At 49.0% G+C, this 15,629-nt stretch overlaps 1 protein-coding gene across 1 annotated transcript in view; it reads right to left on the bottom strand.

Moving 5' to 3' along the window:
- Positions 1-80: 80 nt before the first annotated feature.
- The window catches only part of TRIM14 (tripartite motif containing 14), a 36,353-nt gene continuing 20,804 nt past the window's right edge, over positions 81-15,629 (bottom strand). Inside the window, exons 4-6 of the mRNA XM_030795620.1 lie at positions 11,694-11,856; positions 8,586-8,678; positions 81-3,728 (exon numbers count right to left, since the gene is read on the bottom strand). Coding sequence (XP_030651480.1) covers positions 3,193-3,728; positions 8,586-8,678; positions 11,694-11,856 — 792 coding nt within the window. The 3' untranslated portion in view covers positions 81-3,192. The remainder of the gene's footprint in view (positions 3,729-8,585; positions 8,679-11,693; positions 11,857-15,629) is intronic.

The raw sequence follows: 15,629 nt of genomic DNA, 5'->3' as shown, positions 1-15,629 counted from the left end.
GAATAGGATATGAGTAAAGGCCCTTCCAGGTCTGGGTGCTAGGGACTTGAAACAACATGAACTCCCAGTGAAGACCATGGTTAAAAGGGACATTATTCACATTTTATTAAACCAAATATTAGAAAATTGCTGTCATTTAAAAATATCTGCAAGCAATTTGCCATATCAATAAAGAAATGTCTACAGATTCAAGTATGAAGGAGAATAAGGTAAGTGATCAGTAACCCTTACAGGCATGGAAACCAAAGAAGCCTCATTCCTGTGCTGAGAATATTCTAGTAGCTCCTGCTGCTGCCACGTGGCAGCTGGGAATACCAGTAGTCTCAGCACTCGGTCAGTACCATGCAAGCTCCCTTGGGAATGCTGATAAATCCTGGCATGATACAGCACTATATATGTGTTTGTTTTTGTTTTTTTGAGACAGAGTCTTGCTCTGTCCCCCAGGCTGGAGTGCAGTGGTGTGATCTCGGCTCACTGCAACCTCCGCCTCCTGGGTTCAAGCAATTCTCGCCTCAGCCTCCTGAGTAGCTGGGATTACAGGCACGCACCACCACGCCCGGCTAATTTTTGTATAGGACTATAGTTTTAAGGCAAGTTTATAACCTTTGGCTCATTTGAGCCTCACAGCACTGGTAGTTAGTGCTATTATCCCCATTTTATAGATGGCACTGAGAAGTAAAAAGTGACTAGCCCTGGTCACACAATTGATTATGGACTGAAACTGCCGCTTTCTGGCTATCACGGGCCTTGACACAGCTAGTTCGTGACTTTTATAGTCTAGCTCTGTCTCTGCTACATGAATCCCAAACTTTTGAATCAAGTTTCCCTCTGGGCCATAAGGCCTCATCTCAGACCCCAAGGAAGGCAGTCCAAAGGTAGACTCAAGTCTCGCAGAATAACCAGGCACTAGGAAAGCATCATAGGCAGTAGCTTCACGAGAGGGGCCAGAGCTCCAGGCACTGGCCAGAGACCAGCTGCATTCACCCTGAGCAGTAGGGCCTGGTGGCCATGAGCACAGACCTGGAACTCACAGCCTGGGCCCAGACTCCAGCTCCACCACTAGCTGTGTGACCTTGGGCAAGTGAGTCTGGGTCTCCATTTTGCCATGTGTAGAATTGGGATAACTTTCTACCCCCTAGGGGTGATGAAAGGATCAGATGAGTTTAGTCATAAAGCATTAAAACAGTGCATTATAAACTAGTAAGAGCTGTTATTACTTGGCCTCTGCAGCTGTGGGTCTGGGAAGAGGTCTTGGTCATCAGGGATGGACAAAATGTTGGGGTCAAGTGTATTCATCTTCCCTCTGTCAGGAATGCCCTCTGCCTGTCACAATTCAGTTTGGGCCATTCCTGGTAGAATTAATTTCCCCTTTTTCTCACGATCCTGCAGCATAGTGCTTTAAAACTCTGTCCAGCCAGAGTTTTAAAGTCTTTGGTTAGAAGTTAAGGCGTTTGCAAGGTTCTGTCTGCCTGGTATTCTGCTACATTGTCTCATGTCAAAAGTGCCATTTTTAATTCAAAAACTATTGAAAATTGTCAGTTTTATATGGTTCAAACTAATGCACTGAAAGTCTGTTTAAATCACGAGGATTCGGCGACCTTGGCCTCCCACCAAGCACCTATGAAGATGCTTTAACAGAATATAACTTCAAAACCGTCTAGGGAATTGACAAAACAGGACGCAGACCTTCAGAATGGAGACACAGGCCCTGGGAAGAGGCCTCCCCCTCCCTGCTAGAGGAGCTGGCCTCCCTGTGAGGGCCTACTGTTCTCTACTTCTGTCACTTCATTCCAGACAGCTGGGCGCTCTGGGTTTCCTTGGCAACATCTGGATCTAAGGGTGCTCTTCCCCTTTTTGTCCTAAGACAGTTGGGAAACACCACCCCCTTTGGTTGCTTAGCAACTGTCACCTGCTGATTCCTTCCCAACATCCCCTGAGAAATGAGTAAGCAGGTTGAAAGCTGGGCCTAAGGGCTGGGCCAGGGGACAGGTCAGATGCTTGTCTGGGGGCGGGTGGATGGGGCACACGTCTGGCCCCCCTATATCACCGCGGGGTAACTTTACACAGCTCTTTCTTTCAGGACCTCAGACTCCCCAGATGAGATCTGGCTGAGTGACCTGTGAGGCCCGCCCAGTTCAGCTCTTCTGTGACTCAGTGATAGGCACCTGCTGGTTATTAATTCACTGCTTGGGAGGGAAGGGGCTTTCTGAACTTTTCAGGGTGGAGAGAGTATAAGACAAAGCTGCCCTTCCAAAGCCTCCAATTTAGTTGGAAAGACAGGTCCCAGATTTGTGGCTCTTATAGTGAGATTCCTGTTCCTTGGTTAGACTTCCTGGTGCAGGTAAGCCTGGGAAGACTGAGACAGGTGAAAAGATTTTTCTGCATGAATGTGCTGGCAGCAGAGAGGTGTGGAGGTGGAACTATGCGACACATTTCTGACTGGAGAGTCTCTAAAAAGAGTGGTAGGAGCTAGGTGAGGATAAGTAATTTTGGGCATAGTAGACAAGCCTTGAATGCTAAGGTGAGGCGCTTGTATTTTTTTTGTTATTTCATGGAAACTCCTGGAAGCCTTTTCATAGCTGAGGTTAAGTGAAGTTTTAGAAAGATCACTCTAGTTTTAGGGTGGAAGATGAGGACTGGGAAAGGGTTCAGACCAGGAACTGCTAAGACGCTCGCTCTTGCAGCTTCTGGAGGGAGCTGTGATGTGGACAAGCTGAAATCGGTGGGGAGGAAGCGGTAGATTCACGGAACCTCAAGACACTCGAGAGTCCGGGCTGGATAACTCTCATTCATTCACAAACGTTTACTGTGTGCTTACTATGTGTCAGGTTCCTGTGCTGTACGAGGGAGAAGGTTCCCAGGCTGCGGATTACGATGTATTCAGGATGCTGAGGGCTTACCTGTGGGGGTATGACTTTGAAGGAACTGGATTAAAGTAGTGTAAATGATGGTGGGGTGGGGGTGCGGAGGTCTGATGAGAGGGCAGCAGCAGACTTGTTTAGGGCCTGTTTGAAACTAGCCTAGGAGAAGAAACCTTCAAAGCACGGTAGGCGTGATTGGTCGGGGAAAGCTGGGGCAGGGAGAGGGCCCTAAGAAGCAGGCAGTAAGGGGACCGGCCACGCTGAGCTAGGTAGATTAGGCGAGACTGGGCAGCTGCGGCCTACCTGGAGGCTGTCACGCCGATCCTGGCCCCTAGGGCAGCCGGGGGATGCTGATGGCCCCCTCCCAGAGCCGCAGGGCCAGGTACAGCGGCTCCTGGAAGGTGGAGCGGAAGGTATGCAGGTGGCTCATGCCGCCCGTCACGTCGTAGAAGGCGAGGACGCCGGCCTCGTAGTCCAGGAAGACGCCGAGCCGGTCGAGGTCGTCGCGGGGCCGCAGGCGGCTGCGCTGGCCGTCGTGGAAGGCCCAGTACTCGAGGTCGTAGCGCTTGAGGCACCAGGACTGGCGGTTGCAGCCCAGGCGGGCGGCGGCCGAGGCCCCGCGGCGCCGAAGGGAGGCGTAGGCCGCGCCCACCCACCAGCCGGCGCCCGCCTCCTGCACGTCAACCTCCCAGTAGTGGCGGCCGGCGGCGAAGCAGTCGCGAGCCAGCACTTGCCAGAGCGCGTCGAACCGCAGCGCGGGCACGGGCCCCAGGCTGCCCAGCAGGCCGCAGCGCACCGTCAGGCGGTCGGCGGACAGGCGCAGGCGCGCGTGCATCGTGTCAGGATCCAGCGTGGGCGTGCGCGCGTCTGCAGGGGGCGAGACAAGGGACGCAACTGGTGGGCGGGGCCAGCGCGGCGCCCCGCCCCCGGGAACCCACCAACGCACGTGCAAAGCACAAAATGCGAAGCGCTGAAATGGCCCAAGGAGGGAGTGAGAGACCCCTTTAAACCGCGACTGCCCCTGGGGCGGGGGCTTGGGGAAGGGGGAAGCAGAGATCACTCCGCTGCACATCCCTTATACCGTCTGTATTTTGTGCCGTGAAATTTGTTGCCAATTGATACAAATTTAATTAAAAATAATCCTATCACTGTTAACATTAGGGTGTGTGTACTTCCTATCTTTCCCCTCCCCTTGCTGCTTTGTAGCTTTTCTTTTTTCTTTTTTTTTTTTCTTTTTTTGAAATGGAGTCTTGCCCTGTTGCCCAGGCTGGAGTGCAGTGGCGCGATCTCGGCTCACTGCAAGCTCCGCCTCCCAGGTTCAGGCCATTCTCCTGCCTCAGCCTCCCGAGTAGCTGGGACTACAGGCGCCCACCATCACGCCCAGCTAATTTTTATAGCTTTTCTTAATATTGGTGTCACATCATACATGACGTTAGGTAATCTGCTTTTTAAAATTGATTGATTTGTGAGGCATTTTGACACATCAAATAATATCCTTTCACAAGAGCATTTTAGTGGAGATTCTAAAATTTTGATGTTTGGACAGATAATTTAGTCCTCTGTTTAAAAAGCTTTTGAAACCACTAATACAATTACATTTTTACGTATCTGATTGCTTCTGTAGAATATACTCCTAAAACAGGAATTGCTGGGTCAATGGGTATGATTGTTTTTAAGGCCTTTGATACATATTGCAAAACTATCCTCCCCAAAGTTTGTAGTGATTTAAACTCCCATTAACATTTCTCTTTGCATTATACAATGTATGTACACATGAAGTTTTTATTTTTTTTTAAGTCTGGATCACAGGGTATGTGGATGTTCAGCTTTCATAAACAAGGCCAAACAGTTTTCCATGGACATTTGGATTGTTTCGGTGTTGTCTATTGTGACTAATGTTGCTATAACTGTAAACGTGTAACAGAGACTGAGTTTTCTAAGAAAAAGAGAATGAGTTATTTTTAAGATTTTCCCCCTTTTTCTCCTGTCTCCCACTTCCTACTTAGCTCTTTATTTTTATTTTTTTTAAGACGGAGTTTCACTCTTGTTGCCCAGGCTGGAGTGCAGTGGTGCGATCTCGGCTCACTGCAACCTCGGCCTCCCAGGTTCAAGCGATTCTCCTACCTAAGGCTCCCTAGTAGCTAGGATTACAGGCACCTGCCACTATGCCTAGCTAATTTTTGTATTTTTAGTAGAGACAGGGTTTCATCATGTTGGCCAGGCTGGTCTTGATTTCCTGACCTCCGGTGATCCGCCTGCCTCAGCCTCCCAAAGTGCTGGGATTACAGGTGTGAGCCACTGTGCCCTGCCTCTACTTAGCTCTTTAGAAATGTAATTATAACCATTACCTTCCCTTCACCAGAGACTCCCTACAGGGCAAACTTATCTACCTACTTAGAGGGTCCAGAACCAGAACTTTCTCCCACCAGGAGATTGCCTTAAGAGACAACAGTCAATTTACAACATAAAGTATGCCTGCAACAGAACCTTTCCACCTGGACAGCATCTCAAGACAACGGCCACATTACAACCTAGTTCTGCCCTCAATGGCACCAGCTCAACCACCTGGTAGAAAAGGCATCAAAATGAGTCACATAGACCCCCATCTGTTCGCTCCTCCCCTGGATGCCATTCATACAAAGACCCCATTTAAAAGCCTTTGCTTTCTGCCTCAAAAGCGAGGCGGTACCTTTAAGGACAGGAGGAGCCTGTACCTCTTCCCCTAAGCTAAGCTTTGGAATAAAACCACTTTCTTTATACCAGACCTCGCTCTTGTTAATTGAACTCTGCAAAGTGTTGAGCAACTGAACCTGTGTTTCGGTCACATAACATTCTTGTGCAGGTCTTTTGATTCACATATGTATGCATTTCTGTTGGATATATATCTAAGGTGGGGAGAAAATGCTGCTCATTATAACCACTTCTATTCAACTATGTTCTAAATGTAGTAGACAGTAACTTAAGGCACGAAAAAGAAGTGAAAGGCAATAATAAAGACTGGGGAAATGAAAGATTATTATTCATAGGTGACATGCTTATTTACACAAAAACCCAAATAATCTGTAGATAGCTTAGAGGTACTAAGTGAATTTATAACAGCCACTCAGTATGTCAATATACAAAAATGGATAAATCTCATAATGAGTGAAAGAAGCAAAACACAGAAGGGTATAGTCTGAATGACCTAGTGAAAGTTCAAAAACAGGTAAAACTAACCTATAGTCCTAGAAGTCTGGAGAGTGGATCCCCTTTGGGGACAGTAAAGAAGAAGGCACATGAGGAAGACTTCTGGGGAGTGGAAATTTCCATTTCTTGATCTGAAGGTGGTTACAAAGTATGTTTCCTTTTTAAAAAATCATTGAGCTGATTGAGCTGCACATTTTTGATTTGTGCACTTTTGTTTTTAAGACGGAGTCTTGCTCTGTTGCCAGGCTGGAGTGCAGTAGTGCAACCTTGGCTCACTGCAACCTCCGGCTTCCGGGTTCAAGCGATTCTCCTGCCTCAGTCTCCTGAGCAGCTAGGACTACCAGTGCATGCCACCATGCCCAGCTAATTTTTGTATTTTTAGGAGAGATGGGGTTTCACCATGTTGGCCAGGATGGTCTTGATCTCTTGACCTCAAGATCCACCCACCTCGGCCTCCCAAAGTGCTGGGATTACAGGCGTGAGCCACCGCACCCGGCGATTTGTGCACTTTTCTTTACGCACATTATATTTCAACTAAAGTTTACCTTAAAAATTCATGTCCAGTGTAAAAAGAAAATAAAATTTCAGGACTTTCCTAATTTATTATGCCAAGGGGAAAAGTTAAGCCCTGGAAACTAAGTCACATAATGTGGCTGTTTTTCTTCTCTGGTGCGTGACCATTACTTTCTGACTTTTGTGTTGAGATGTTATACATTAACCAGACTCCCTATTCTTCATTCAAACCTACACTAAATGACGTTGGCGATAGAGACCCTTTTGATTGTTACCTGTTTTCAATTGGATGTTAACCCCTTAGGGTGTAATCAATAGTAGCCAATCAAATCTTAAATCAGTATGTTATTTATTTATTTATTTATTTTTGAGACGGAGTCTCACTCTGTCACCCACGCTGGAGTGCAGTGGTGTGATCTCAGCTCACTGCAACTTCCGCCTCCAGGTTCAAGAGATTCTCCTGCCTCAGCCTCCTGAGTAGGTGGGATTATAGGCGCCTGCCACCACACGCAGCTAATTTTTGTATTTTTAGTAGAGACAGGGTTTCACCATGTTGTGCAGGCTGGTCTCGAACTGCTGACGTTAAGTGATCCACCTGCCTTGGGCTCCCAAAGTGCTGGGATTACAGGTGTGAGCCACCGTGCCCAGCCTTTAAATCAGTATGTTAGCCTTTGTATGGAAAATGTAAATCTATTCAGTGCCTCTGTTTTGATATTCACTGTCTGCCTCCCAACACCAGGAGCACTGATCACCATTCTTTGGTTTCCCTCTGTCTCCTGATGGTTACTTTGCACTTGAATAAACTCTGCTAACTGGATACTGAGCCTTCTTTAGATTGAGTCTTCTTTAGGTTGATACCCAGTAATTCCACTTTGAGAAATTACTCCTAAAAAATAATCTGAAAATGAGGTATGGTGTGTTCATTCTCTCATTCATTAATTCAATTCAACAAATGTGTACGAGAATGGACGTTTATTACAGCATTGTTTTAGAAATGAAAATGTAACATCCAACATTATGAGATTGGCTAAATATGACACATCCATTCAATTCAATGCCATGCAACCTCTAAAAATAATGATAAAAATAAAAAATTAGCTGGGCATGGTGGCACACACTGATAGTCCCAGCTATGAGGGAGGCTGAGGTGGGAAAATAATTTGAGCCCAAGAGGTCGAGGCTGCGGTGAGCCATGACTGCACCACTGCACTCCAGAGCAAGACTGTCACACACACACACACACACACACACACACACACACAGTGATAATATTAGCTGGGCACAGTGGCTCACTGTATAAATCCCAAATATATATATGTTCATAATATATCAGTAAATGAAAACAGATGACAAAACAGTATGTATAGTATGACATCACATTTGTAAAATAAAAAGATATATTAAATATATCATTATATGCATATTAGCTGTGCTAAAAAAGCTAAAAGGACAAATAATAGCAGTTATTCACAGAAGAGGGATTATGAGTAACTTTTTTCTTTTGTTTTCTAATTTTTTACAATGAACATGTATTGTTTTACTTGCCTTTTTTTTTTATTTTTATTTTTATTTTTTTTTGAGACGGAGTCTCGCTCTTTCACTCAGGCCAGAATGCAGTGGCGCGATCTTGGCTCACTGCAGGCTCCGCCCCCCGGGGTTCACGCCATTCTCTTGCCTCAGCCTCCCACGCACGTAGCTGGGACTACAGGCACCCGCCACCTCTCCCGGCTAACTTTTTTTGTATTTTTAGTAGAGACAAGGTTTCACCGTGTTAGCCAGGATGGTCTCGATCTCCTGACCTCGTGATCCGCCCGCCTCGGCCTCCCAAAGTGCTGGGATTACAGGCGTGAGCCACCGCGCCCGGCCACTTGCCTTTAATTATAAACATTTTTAAACAAACAAATTCTTAAAATAAATAAATTCTAATGAGAAAAAAAGAGGGACCTCCATTTCCGTGATCCTCCTCCACCCAACATCCCACCATCTCCACTGTCTCCACCCTATCCCCACTCCCGGGGGTCTTACATTTCAGGAATAGCGATCGCTCTGGTGAGGGGCTGGTTTTCAACAAGGTACCTGGCTTGGTGCTGGAAGGATCCGAGAGCTGGCAGTTCATGCCTGTAAGGAATTGTTGAGAAATGAGCGCCTGGAGCTCATGCAAGCAGACAAATAAGACATGCTAAAAATACCACACAACTGGAGATTCGCATAATCTCGCCCAAGAGCCAGGCAGATTTAAGGGATTCATGTAAATTTACAGGGACAGGAAAACCCCAGGATGACGAGGCTGGTGTGGGAGAGTCCTAAATAGGAGGAGGAGCTGAGGCGCAAACAACTACTGGATCCAACACTCAAGGATGGGCGGCGACTCAGGGAAGATGTGCAGATTCCAGGGTAAAGATGGAAAACAAGAAAGTAGAGCTGAGTCCTCAGGAAGGCCTGAGTGCTCAGAAAGAAAGAAGGAGGGGAGGCTACCCCAACAAGCGGGCACAGCAGGGGCACCCGGGGCCCTTAGCACTTGCTGTGCCTTCTGCCTGGACAGCCCCCCCACACCCTTCCCCCCTTGCCCAGGTTGCCTCCTTCCCAGCTGTTGGGGCTGCAGCTCACTCAGCACCTCCCCAGAAGTGCCTTCTGCCCCCATCACTCCCAGCACTCATCACAGGGGCCTGTAGAGATCTGTGGGAAGCCCACCTGCAGGCTGTTTAAATCAAGTTTTGCCTAAAGCTCCTCCTTACATCTTTGAAGTTAGGCCTAAATATTTTTCTGTACATCGTGAACAATAACAAGTCGAGGTGTAAACAGACCGTAGCCTGCACTTGTGCCAATCACCAAGTTTTGGCCAATCAGATGTAGCCAATTGTTCGAACTGTGTTCAAATTAAGCGAACGCCGAGCTGTAACCAATCCAGCTGCTTCTGTACCTCACTTCTGTTTTCTGTACGTCGCTTTCCTTTTTCTGTCCCTAAATCTTCCACCATGTGGCTGTGCTGGAGTCTCTGAGCTCACTGTGACTCAGAAGGCTGCCGGATTCATGAATCGTTCATTGCTCATTTAAACTCCTTTAAATTTAATTTGGCTGAAGTTGTTCTTTCATCAAGGCAAAAGCCTCTCCCCTCTCCCCAGAACTCTAGAATCATAGGTCCTACTGCCGAGGCGATACCACCACATGGGAAGTCCAACTTCTCAAATCTAACAGGTTCACTTCAAAAATAACAGGCCGAACTTCAAAGATGTATGGAGGAGCTTTAGGCAAAACTTGATTTAAACAGCCTGCAGGTGGGCTTCCCACAGATCTCTACAGGCCCCTGTGATGAGTGCTGGGAGTGATGGGGGCAGAAGGCACTTCTGGGGAGGTGCTGAGTGAGCTCCAGTCCTAAATGCTCTTTCTCATTTCAGAAAATGACAGTTTCCTTCTGCGAGTTGCCCACGTCAAAATCCTTGGATTCTGATCTCTTTCCTCTCTCCCCTGTGACCCTATGTCCACTCCTGTTGTCCCCATTGCTGCTCCTTCGATATGGCTAGCTCACTCCCATTGCGCATCAGGACCTCCACCCTTGCTTTTCCCTCTGTCTAGAATACCTCCCCCAGATATAACAGCAGCAGCAATCATAATCACCAAGACATACATGGTGCTTATTATGCCTGAGCGCTATATGTGTAAGAGCTCATTTAATCCTCACAGCAGCCCAGGAGAGGCGACTGCATTATGGTCTCCACTTTACAGATGCAGAAACAGAGGCATGGAAAAGGGAGGAGCCGTGTCCAAGATGGCAGGGTTCAGCAGGGTTCCAAGTTGTAGACCTCGGATAGGAACCCAGGAGGCCTAGCTCCAGAGGCCATGCCTATGACCACTGTGCTCTCTGGCCCTTCAGACCCACAGAACCTGCAGAACGAAAGCTTCCTTTGGGCCACCTTGAGTGTCCCCTTCTCAGAGGCCTTCCCAACTGCTTATATAAAACAGCTCCTTCTCCTTGTCACTTTCCTGTCTTCCATCCTGTGCTGGTTTTTTATTATTATTATTATTATTATTACTATTATTTTTGAGACAGAGTCTTGCTCTGTCACCCAGGTTGAAGTACAGTGGCATGATCTCAACTCACTGCAACCTCCACCTCCCGGGTTCAAGCAATTCTCCTGCCTCAGCTTCCCGAGTAGCTGGGATTACAGGTGCATGCCACCATGCCTGGCTAATTTTTGTATTTGTAGTAGAGATGGGGTTTCACCATGTTGGCCAGGCTGGTCTCGAACTCCTGACCTCATCATCCACCCACCTTGGCCTCCCAAAGCGCTGGGATTATGGGTGTGAGCCACCACGCCCGGCCTTTATTATTCTTTATAGCAGTTCCTGTCACCTGACATATTTGTGTACTGTCTGTCTTCCCCTACGAAGACTGTGAGCACCAAAAGAGGAGAGGGAGCTTTGTTTTGTGCCCTGCTATGCTTGGCACATAAAAGGGGCTTGGTAAACGTTCTGAATGAATCATGATAGCAGAGGTGAATGAATGAATGAACGCATAAATGAATCAAAGAACAGATATTTTTGAGTACATGTTTTGTGCCAGGCCCTGGGGGGACCTCAGAGTTGGACCTAAAGCTGGTTCCTGCCCTTCACGTGCTTACGAGGGGCAAGGAGGGGGTCCATGTATCCACTTCATGAGCACCCTCTAGCAGGACATGGGCAGGCCCTGGAGCGGGAAGGGAGGGGGAGATGACCAAAAGAGAGAGTGAGTCAGTGCTGGGCTGGCAGGAAAGGGCTTCCCAGGTGGGCGCAGCTATGCCAGTCTGCCTCGAAGGGGTGCCAGGCTTGGCCCCAGCCAGAGGAAGAGGAGGAGGAAGAGTTGGTCATTCCAGCTGGGAGCCCAGAGCAAGGCTGAGATGTGGCAGGCTCCCAGGAGCAATCTGAGGGGCAGAAGCAGGGCAGTGTGACTGGAGAAGGGCAGGTCTCAGTCTCAGGAAGGGTTGGAGGTGAAGTGGTGAGGGTGGGTTGGGCACCAGGCCCAGGTGCCCCTGACCGCCCAGCCAAGGGCCTCAGTGTGGGAGAGACAGGATGTAGGGAGATGATCTTTGCATTCGCCTCTGGGCTAAAGGGCACTAGAGGAGTTAAGGACACACAGTTGGTCACTCGGCGACTTACTTTCCTTAAGGCGAATGTCCAATGGCGTCTGTAATGTACTCTGCACGGCTTCCACGAGGCCCTTAAAGAAGCTCTTGACGGGCTCAAAGGAGAGGGGCACGGGATGGCACAGCTCCCCGAGGCTCATCTGCCGCTGCATCTCCTGCTCGGTGGCCGTGTATGCCTGTGTGGGCACACGGGGGTGAGGGTGGCTCTGGGAGATGCAGGCAGCATCCCAGCCTCCTGTGCTGCACCCAGGAACAAACCCACACCAGCATGCCCAGGCTCCACCTTGGCCTGGCACCTATGGTCAGCCCAGGCCATGCCCGCAGGAGCAGAGCCCTGGAGAGACCATACAGCATCCACCCGCAGGTGGGAGCCATGTGGAGGTGTGGTTTTTCAGTGCTGGCACTGGGGATTCCTCCCTCTCCATCCCTCCTTTCCTTCCTTCCTTCCTTCCTTCCTTCCGTGTTCATTGAGCCTACTCTGTGCCAGCTATGCACTCAGAAGGTGGGCTCAAGCTGACACAGGGCCCTTCCCAGAGAGGATTCAGCCTCACATACACTGCGCCACAGGTCTGCCTCAGGTACAAAAAGGGTGAGGTCAGTCTCCCTGGGGAAAGAGCCCCTGGAGCTTATTCAAAGGTGGAGCAAGAAACCATGTTCTAAGAAGGACACCAAAGGCCAGCAAGGTTCAGCTGCAGTGCTGACTGAGGGGATGTGGCCACCTCAGGGGACATGTGTCCTGTTCTGCGCCTGGACAGCCCCTCTTCAATACCTTCCTGTGGTATGTGGCTTCACTAAGGAGAAGCTAGAAAACTTCTAGGTGTGACCAGACGCCTCCAAGCCAAAGCATGGATTTGGAAATGAGGGTGAAGGTAGTGATGGTGGCATGTGGCGCTCAAGGACAGCAGTGGTGGGGGCTCTGGTCAGTGGTGTGAATGGTGATGTCTTGCCCAGCAGAGGTGCCGTGGGGCCTATACTGGCACCAACCCCTGCTGGAGTCTGGACTTCATTCCTGCTGTTCATCTTCCATCCCGACTCTCTGGCCCTCCTGGAGATCCTGTGAGCTATCTCATACTCTTCCATAAACTCCTTTCTTGCTTAAAACAGTTCCAGTGGATTCTCATGTTTGCAGGTAAGAACCATGGCTGCATTTTCTGAAGCACTGTCCTGGCCAGGAGTTGGAAGGAAGCTGACTGCCTCAGGTGATCAGGCTTGGCTGGCAGTGGCAGTGCTGCCCACCGGAGAAGGGGTGGACAGATGGGGGCCTCAGGAGGGAGGGAGGGTGGCCTAGCACTTGGCTGTTGGGCAGCGGCAGGTCCCACCTGGCAGCATGCTGTACATTGGGAGGGGGCTGTGAGATGGCCTGCAAGCCCCATTCAGCCTAGGAGGCCAGGAGTCTGAGTCCAACCTCATTTTGGTGGGGAACCAGGCCTAAGGTCACACCCAGAGCGCAGGAATGGAGCTGGCCAGGGGAGACCGAGCACTAGCAGGAAGTCCAGGGTGGGCAGGGAGCAGCTCCAGGGAGGTGAGAGGGGGCTCAGAGGGCAGATGAGTAGGGTAGATTGAGGGGTCGATAGAGGACACATGGCACTACCTGGTAACCCCAAACTCCAGCAGCTAGCACCAGACCTGACACACAGGTTCTCAAAACATATGTATAATGGAATAAATCAATGCATGAAACCGAGCACAGCCACTTTTTGCCTTTGCAGACTCAGAGAACAGAAATCCCAGCCCTTCATCTCTCAGGCCAGAAACCCAGGCATCATCTGGGGATTCCTCCTACTCATTCTCCAATTCCAATCTCCATTCCTGTGGCATCTCTTGACCTGCCTGTTTCTCCCCATCCCCACCGCCCCTGTCTTGGTCCAGGCCACCATCATCTCTCTCCTGGACATTGTGGCCTCCTCCCAAGTTCCCTTCCAGCCTCCCATCCTGGCCTCCTCAGTCCATCTTCCACTGTATCTCTGAAGTGACTTTTTTAAAGCACTAATCTGACCATGTGAATGCTTTCATCCCTCAGTTCAAAACACTCCCCTGGGCTGGGCGCAGTGGCTCACGCCTCCCAACACTTTGGGAGGCCAAGGTGGGCAGATCACTTGAGGTCAAGAGTTTGAGACCAGCCTGGCCAACATGATGAAATCCTGTCTCTACTAAAAATACAAAAATTAGCTGGGCATGGTGGCACGTGCCTGTAGTCCCAGCTCTTCAAGGGGTTGAGGCAGGAGAATCCCTTGAACCTGGGAGGCAAAGGTTGCAGTAAGCTGAGATTGAGCCACTGCATTCTAGCCTGGGCAATAGAGTGAGACCCTGTCTCGAAAACAAACAAACAAACATTCCTGTCTCCTATCTCATTACAGGACAAAGTCTGAACTCCATGGCACATAAGGCCTTCATGAACTAACTATGGCCTGTGGATCCAGCTGTGTCTCTCAATCCCCCCACCCTTATACCTCCACCCCTCCTCAAGTCAGGCTGCACCCCAACTGGTTCCCTAGCCTGCCAAACTCTCACATGTACACAGTTCCTGTCTGTCCTCTCTGCGTCCTCTCTATATACAGTGTTCTCCTACTCATTGTCCAGCACCCAGCCCTACCATCACCTCTTCCTAGAAGTCTTCCCAGACTGCATCCTTCTCCCAGCCAGAGAGTGTGGCTGGACATTTCTTGGACATAATTTCGCTAGCTTCATGTTTACAAAATTGTTTAAGCTGTATTGTAAATAACTGTTTCTGAGTAAGTCTCCCCACCCAACTGTGAGCTCCTAATGTCCAGCAAGTGGCCTGGCTCAGTACGTATTGAGGAATAAATGAATGAACACATAGAAGGTGGGAATGGTGAATGATTAAAATCATTAGCTTTGGCCCAAGAGAATTTGAAAAAAAAAAAAGATGACAAAGCCCTGAAACCGTTTTCTGATGTGAGACTAGCATGCTTCTCCATGGAAGGATTCCTTTGTATTCCATAGCCCTAAAAATGACCATGATTTAAAAAGAGACAATTAAATGTAACACTTTGTGCATCTTGCCCCTCTTAAAGCACAATACCCATTATGCCTAGGAAAACACCTCATCCAGAATTTGGCTCAAACAGCTGATAATGAGACGCAGGCTGAACCGACTGAGGCCACATAAAGACACAAGAGTGGAAATCCCCAGCTGGGGACTGGCTGGGCTGGTTGTGTGTTGAGTGGCTTATTTGTCTGTCTTATTTTCCAGCCAGAGCCCATACTAATCTGTGGTTAGGGTTGGTGCCACTTTTAGTTGTACCCTGCCTTGTCCCACAGCCTTTAAAGTGTCTTGTGAAGGTCCTCTAATAAGAAAAGATTTTTCTTTATAGCGAGAAAAATGAAGCAAAGAAAAAATCAGACACAAAGTGTTTGCCATGAAACCTTAGTCTGGTTAGTCAAAGCAGATTTGGCTCTGAACTTCCCAAGGCAAAGAAGGAAACAGGAGGAGCTCTATTAGTGGAAAAGCAATTCTAGTGCAGAAGTGACTGCACAGGGATATTGACACCAGACAAGAGTTTCTTCCACGGTTCCCTAAAGACAGGAACACCATCGGCCGGGCACAGTGGCTCACGCCTGTAATCCCAGCACTTTGGGGGGGCCAAGGCGGGCAGATCATGAGGTCAGGAGATCGAGACCATCCTGGCTAACATGGTGAAACCCCGTCTCTACTAAAAAATACAAAAAATTAGCTGGGCGTGGTGGGGGGGCGCCTGTAGTCCCAGCTACTCGGGAGGCTGAGGCAGGAGAATGGCATGAACCCGGGAGGCGGAGCTTGCAGTGAGCCGAGATCACGCCACGCCACCGCACTCCAGCCTGGGTGACAGAGCAAGGCTCCATCTCAAAAAAAAAAAATAGACAGGAACCCCATCCTCAACAACATGCTTTCCCTAAATGTAGCAATGAGTATCCCAGGGGCTAGTTCCTTTTTTTTTGAGACAGAGTC

This window comes from Nomascus leucogenys, chromosome 1a (assembly GCF_006542625.1).
Source record: "Nomascus leucogenys isolate Asia chromosome 1a, Asia_NLE_v1, whole genome shotgun sequence".
In the NCBI taxonomy this organism is placed as follows: domain Eukaryota; kingdom Metazoa; phylum Chordata; class Mammalia; order Primates; family Hylobatidae; genus Nomascus; species Nomascus leucogenys.
The sequence above is the reverse complement of the archived record's forward strand: the minus strand, read 5'-3'. Positions and strand labels throughout refer to the sequence as shown.